This window comes from Emiliania huxleyi (assembly GCF_000372725.1).
Source record: "Emiliania huxleyi CCMP1516 chromosome Unknown EMIHUscaffold_218, whole genome shotgun sequence".
Taxonomy (NCBI): domain Eukaryota; phylum Haptophyta; order Isochrysidales; family Noelaerhabdaceae; genus Emiliania; species Emiliania huxleyi.
In genome coordinates this window covers 35,947-41,993 of record NW_005200434.1, presented here as the reverse complement: position 1 = coordinate 41,993, position 6,047 = coordinate 35,947, and the positions used below count along the sequence as shown (strand labels likewise).

General features: G+C 64.3%; 2 protein-coding genes across 2 annotated transcripts; one reads left to right on the top strand and one right to left on the bottom strand.

Moving 5' to 3' along the window:
- Nucleotides 1-231: 231 nt before the first annotated feature.
- EMIHUDRAFT_235376 (hypothetical protein) lies at nucleotides 232-1,002 on the bottom strand (the record flags this gene model as incomplete). The annotated part of the gene is made up of 2 exons (XM_005780295.1): nucleotides 232-241; nucleotides 623-1,002. The coding sequence occupies 2 exons, from the start codon at nucleotides 1,000-1,002 to the stop codon at nucleotides 232-234; spliced, it is 390 nt and encodes a 129-aa protein (XP_005780352.1).
- Nucleotides 1,003-1,673: 671 nt separating this feature from the next.
- On the top strand, nucleotides 1,674-5,508 carry EMIHUDRAFT_443091 (hypothetical protein). Its single transcript, XM_005780294.1, has 12 exons — nucleotides 1,674-2,238; nucleotides 2,331-2,426; nucleotides 2,496-2,558; nucleotides 2,914-2,991; nucleotides 3,142-3,249; nucleotides 3,562-3,663; nucleotides 3,738-3,874; nucleotides 3,945-3,991; nucleotides 4,146-4,278; nucleotides 4,558-4,597; nucleotides 4,870-4,948; nucleotides 5,046-5,508. Exons 1-12 carry the CDS (start codon nucleotides 1,822-1,824, stop codon nucleotides 5,273-5,275), a joined length of 1,530 nt encoding a protein of 509 aa, XP_005780351.1. The 5' UTR covers nucleotides 1,674-1,821; the 3' UTR covers nucleotides 5,276-5,508.
- Nucleotides 5,509-6,047: the final 539 nt, after the last annotated feature.

Genomic DNA, 6,047 nt, shown 5'->3' with positions numbered 1-6,047 from the left:
CTGGGTGAGGGCCCCGCAGGGCCCGACCCAAGAAGGCGCCGGCAAAGGGAGGGAAGGCATCCTTAGTGTCACAGGTGTGTGATCTGTGAAGCATGTGCGCCCAAATTGGCGTTGTTAAAAGAAAGTAATTTGGCCTGGGTTTTGCTGAGCGTGTGATTTGTGATTGTGTGTGCAGTGCGCCGCACACGCACAAACCACAATCACCTGTCACCTCTCACTGAAATATACAGGTTACAGCAGTCTCTAACTCGGCACACTGCGGTTCCGCCTACTCATTACTCACCTGTGCCAGCCAGCCGAAGCTGGCGGCGGCGGCGAGGGCTAGGCGCCGCACTCGGAGCAGCCGTTGCAGCCCCCCCAGGTGCACTTGTTATCCCAGCCCTGCGTCTTGTCCTCACAAAACGGCTTGCACATTGGCGGAGGGGAAGAGCACTCGGTGCAGCCGTTGCAGCCCCCCCAGGTGCACTTGTCATCCCAGCCCTGCGTCTTGTCCTCACAAAACGGCTTGCACACCGCTGGGGGCGACGGCGGTGGTGGCGTCGGAGGCGGCGGTGTGGGGGGCGGCGCCGACGGCGGCGAGGTCAGGCACTCGGAGCAGCCGTTGCAGCCCCCCCAGGTGCACTTGTCATCCCAGTCCTGCGTCTTGTCATCACAAAACGGCTTGCACATTGGCGGAGGGGAAGAGCACTCGGTGCAGCCGTTGCAGCCCCCCCAGGTGCACTTGTCATCCCAGCCCTGCGTCTTGTCCTCACAAAACGGCTTGCATTCCGGCTCAGGGACGATGCACTCGGTGCAGCCGTTGCAGCCCACCCAGGTGCACTTGTTATCCCAGGCATGCGTCTTGTCCACACAAAACGGCTTGCACACCGGCGCAGAGCACTCGGTGCAGCCGGAGCAGCCCCCCCAGGTGCACTTGTCATCCCAATCGTGCGTCTTGTCCTCACAGAATGGCTTGCACTTTGAGGACGTCGCGTGTACGCAGACGGCGAGCGCCAGCGACATCACTGCACGAACCTGCGATGTGTGCATAGCGGCCGTCCCGGGAGACATGCGGAGCTTTTAGGGAAAGTAAAAGCAGCCAAGTACTCCAAGTGCTCCAAGCCCCGCTCCAAGGGCCCGTGTTGAGCACTTGAGCACTGGATAGGGTCGGTTCCGCATGGTACGGGACCCCTCGATCGTCTCGCCCTCCCTCACTGGTGTGTTCATTGGGGGGGGTCATAACAAACACGGTACAGGATCGAGGTGCACGCTGCCGAAGCAGTGTCGTCCCCCCTCTCCCCGACGGCGATGGCGGTGTGACCGATCGAAGGGCACAACAAACAACAGACAACAGGAAGTAACATGTGAGACTAGAGCAGGCTTGCTCTGCCTCTAGCAATCTCGCCGCCAGCCGCAAGGCATGGACGAGACCGTGTGTGGGGTCATGTGAGGTGTCTATGGACGCTCTCCTCACAGGCTAGCCGCCTACTGCTAGCCCTAACTCGCCCTCGAGGAAGAGAGCGTCAAAAAGAAAACCGCGCGTCCTCAGTCGTCCATCATGGCGGCGCCGTCTCGGCAGCCATGGCGGCGTCGACGAAAAACGAACGCGGACCAGAAAACCAATCGCAAAGCAGGGGCAGGGGCGAAAAAAGAAAAAACGATGCCGATCACCACAGATCGCTCGCTGCGTCAATCCACTGAGGCGCCCGGGCCACCTCGAGCTTCCGCAGGTTGTGTGGCGCGCCCTGCGGCTGCCACCATCCTATCCCGGTCCGTGCGCCGCTCACCGTCCACCGCCCCGCCTCCTCTGCGCCCGAACCGCGGTCTGCGCCACCACAGACCATGGCCGAGAACCCGTACCCCATCCCATCCAAGCGCCTCGACGTCGTGATCATCGGTGCCGGGCTGAGCGGCCTCGGCGCCGCGTACCGGCTGCAGACCGAGTGCCCTGACCATTCGTACGCCATCCTCGAGGGCCGCGCGTCGCTCGGCGGGACGTGGGACCAGTTCAAGTACCCGGGCATCCGCTCCGACTCGCCGATGATCTGCTTCGGCTTTGGCTTCAAGCCGTACAAGCCATACACGCACCTCGCCGAGGGCCGCGAGATCCTCGAGTACATGCGGCAGGTGGCGGAGGAGAACCGGCTCGACAGGCGGATCCTGTACCACCGCAAGGTCACCTCCATGTCGTGGGACTCGACGGCGCGCGTCTGGGCCCTCGACGTCGACGTCGAGAACGGCGCGCGGCGCGAGCGCGTCGAGGCGAGCGCTGCGGCTGCCTGCACAGGCACGACCACCCACCCCAACTCAAGCCCGAGCTCTCTCTCTCTCTCCCTCTCCCTCCCCCCCACAAGGCGAGCTTCGTGATTGCCTGCACCGGGTACTACGAGTATGAGCGGGCGGGCGTAGAGGAGCTGGCCCGCTTCCCCGGCCGTGAGGACTTTGAGGCCGCGCGAGAGGAGCTGCCTGCGCCGCAGTGAGATGGCGCTCTTCGTACGCAGCAGCGCGCATGATAGGCCGCCGGGGGTCGCATCCTCCACCCGCAGTTCTGGCAGGCCGGCGACCTGAGAGACAAGACGGCGGGCGCTGTAGAGAGATGGGGAGAGAGATTTGGGGAGATGTGGGGAGAGAGATCGGGGAGAGGTGTGGGGAGAGATGTGGGGAGATGTGGGGAGAGATGTGGGGAGAGATGTGGGGAGAGATGTGGGGAGAGATGTGGGGCGAAAGATGGGGAGAAAGATGCGGAGATGGCCGTCGGTAGTCGCGGGCGGGTCGCGGGCGGCGGCCGGCGAGTCCTTCGTTGCTTGCATCTTTCGTTGGTTGCACGCCCCTTGCGGATCAGTAAGTGGTTGTGGGGTCGTATGGGGGTATCTCCCCAGATCTCCCCAGATCTCCCCATAATCTCCCCGTAATCTCCCCGTAATCTCCCCCGAGGTGGTCGTGGTCGGGTCGGGGGCGACGGCCATCTCGATCGTCCCTTCCCTCGCCAAGCAGTGCCGCAAGCTGGTCATGGCGCGAGAGTACGCGAGATTGCACGAGATCGCGCGAGATTGCGCGGGAGATCTCACGCGCCGGATTGCGCGCGAGATTACGCGCGAGATCACGGGAGATTGCGCGGGAGATTGCGCGGGAGATCACGCGCCGAGAGACGCGCGAGCGTAGGTTCAGCGGTCTCCGACCTACATCTGGTGCTGGCCGCGCTCCTTCTCGCTGGCCCTCACACTCCTCTTCGCACCGCTGCACCTGCTGCTCGGCCTCGCGGCGATGCAGGCCGCCATCTCCCCACATCTCCCCACAGTCTCACCGCAATCTCCCCACAATCTCCCCTACCTTGCGAACATCTCCCCGTAATCTCACAGCAATCTGCCCATAATCTCCTTTTCCTCCCCCCTCCCCAAACCCCCCACACCTCCCCACACACTCCCCATATCTCCCCATATCTCCCCATACCTCCCCACACCTCCCCACACCTCCCCACACCTCCCCACACCTCCCCATACCTGACTGCCGCCCTAACTGCCGCCCTAACTGCCGCCCTAGCTGCCGCCCTAACCGCCGCCCTGGCTGCCCCTCTGACCGCAGGCCATCCACCGCCACTCCGAGATCTGGTTCGAGATCTTCCTCCACACGCTCTGCCTCAAGCTGCCGCGCATGGCGAGGGCTATCTTCGCCCTCGCGCAGTGGGCGCGCGCCTCGGCTCGAGCGCCGCGGCGTCCTCCTTTGTTTCACAGGCCCGACGGCTTCCCTTTCGCTTGAAGGCGCACCTCGGCTCGAGCTTCGCGGCGCTCCGGCCGCACCTCACGCCGAAGTACGACCCGTGGACACAGCGGGTCTGTCTGGACGCCGACGGCGACTTCCTGGCGACGCTGCGCACGGGCGGCGCGTCCATCGTGACGTGCGCGCTGACTTCCTAGACCTTTCCTGGACCTTTCCTGGAGCCTTCCTATAGGCGCGTCCATCGTGACGTGCGCGCTGGAGCGCTTCACCGCGCGCGGCGTGCAGCTTGCCGACGGCTCGTCGCTGCCCCCGCCGCAACACCTCGGTGGGAGCGGGGCAGTTGCTCCACCGTCGCGTCAGTGTTGGAACAGGCTGCGAGCTCGAGTGCGCATGTCTACCAATGAGGCTGAAGAATAGTGATACCAATCTGGCAGTCATGACAACGACAGGCTCCGAGATCGAGTGCGACGTCGTGGTGACTGCGACCGGCCTCAAGCTGGTGCAGAGCCCGGGCAACATTGAGATCTCCGTCGACGGCACGCCGATGAAGCTGCGCGAGCACGTCACCTACCGCGGAGCAATGTGAGACCCTTCCGAGACCCTTCCGAGACCCTTCCGCGACCCTTCCGAGACCCTTCCGCGAACCTTCCGCGAACCTTCCGCGACCCTTCCGCGACCCTTCCGAGACCCTCCCCAAGCCGTACCCGCCAGGCCTCACAGACCCTTCCCAGACCCTTCCCAGACCCTTCCCAGACCGCCTTCCTAGGCCCTTCCTTAGACGCTTCCGCCTCCGCCGCCTCCGCCGCCCCCCCGGCAGTCTCGACAGCGGTACTGAGCCAGAGGATGCCCCTGCCTCGGCAGGCTCAACGACGTGCCGAACCTGGTGCACACGCCGGGCTACCTTCAACATCGCGAGATTGCACGAGAGTCCACGAGAGTCCACGGGATTAGGTGCACACGCCGGGCTACCTTCAACATCGCGAGATTGCACGAGAGTCCACGAGAGTCCCCGGGATTAGGGGCCCACCCGGGGCTACCTTAAACATCGGGAGATTCCCCGAGAGTCCCCGAGAGTCCCCGGGTTTAGGGGCCCACGCCGGGCTCCCTTAAACATCGGGAGATTGCACGAGAGTCCCCGAGAGTCCCCGGGATTAGGGGCCCCCGCGGGGCTACCTCAACATCGGGTGGACGTTGCGCCCCGAGCTCATGTACAAGGGGACCTGCCGCCTCTTAAACCACATGGGCGCCAAGGGTCCCCCCCCCCCCCTCTTTTTCCCCCCCCCCCCACACCCCCCCCCCCCTCTCGGCGACGGGTCACGGGATGATCCGTCGAGCGCCGTGCTGCTCAGGCGCCACCGTCGCCGTGCCGCGCCTGCGGCCAGAGGAGGTGTCGGCGCCGCGCCGCCGCCTCGTCGAGGGCTTCACCCCAACCTACTTCTTGCGCGCGCTCGACGGCTTCGCGCGCCAGCTGCCCAGCCGCTCCGCCGCAGACCCGTGGCAGATCCACATCCAAGACCACTTCAAGGACAAGGTGCAGCTCGCGGCGCCCCTCGACGACGGCGTGCTCCACTACCACTGACCCCCACGCGCCCGGGGAGGGGTGGGGGCCCTCACCCAGCTCAGGGCGGACGCCGTAAAGCTGTCGCGCGCACGGCTTGCCGTTGCCGCCGCCCAATAAAACATGGCGCGGGAGCTCGTTGTTATGTGTCTCTATGTGTCCATAGAGCTATTTGCGTGCAGGAGGTGTGGAGAGTCGTGCACAGTGCAGTACGTGTTACGTATCTAGATAAGCGGAGAGCTGAGATTTCGCGCAATCGCTGGCTCTTTTCCACAGCAGGGAACACCTATTACCTAAAAAGATAGACGTGACGAAGGCTCGTTTTGCGAGTATATGGGACACGATGTCTCAAATATGAGGGGTTTTGACTCCTACCGGCTCCTGACGCTATCCCTGGCAGCTCTAATGACCAGGATCAGTAGTGCTATGATAGAGGCTGCCCATACTAGCGCAGGAGCTGCCACACTCGCCCGGACCGTCCCCCTCTGGGGCCGGTTCCGCAGCCCGCGAGAGCCGACAGCGGGGCCGTGCCGCGGGTGCCTACTGCCGAGTGCCACAAACACTGCGCCGTCCCGCCACCACCTACAGGCTGTCTTGTGTGATGGTTGGGATGTCCAAACGCCACCATCTTGGCTCTTGCGACCTCAAACCCGCGAGCTGTATGGGTGGTCCTGACGTCGACAGACGCCCGAGGACCACGGTGAAGCTGAGCCGGAACGCGTCGACAAGTCTCGTCTGAGCCCGTGGCGGTCGCCGGCTGAGTCGCCGTGCACGGCCCGGTACCTCAGGCGTC

Excerpts from the sequence above, each read along its gene's own strand:
- EMIHUDRAFT_443091 (XM_005780294.1), top strand. The coding sequence starts at position 1,822 with ATGGCCGAGAACCCGTACCCCATCCCATCCAAGCGCCTCGACGTCGTG. Across the intron at positions 2,239-2,330 it reads GCGCGCGGCGCGAGCGCGTC|AAGGCGAGCTTCGTGATTGC; the intron begins GAGGCGAGCGCT and ends CCTCCCCCCCAC. Across the intron at positions 3,875-3,944 it reads GGCGGCGCGTCCATCGTGAC|GTGCGCGCTGGAGCGCTTCA; the intron begins GTGCGCGCTGAC and ends GTCCATCGTGAC.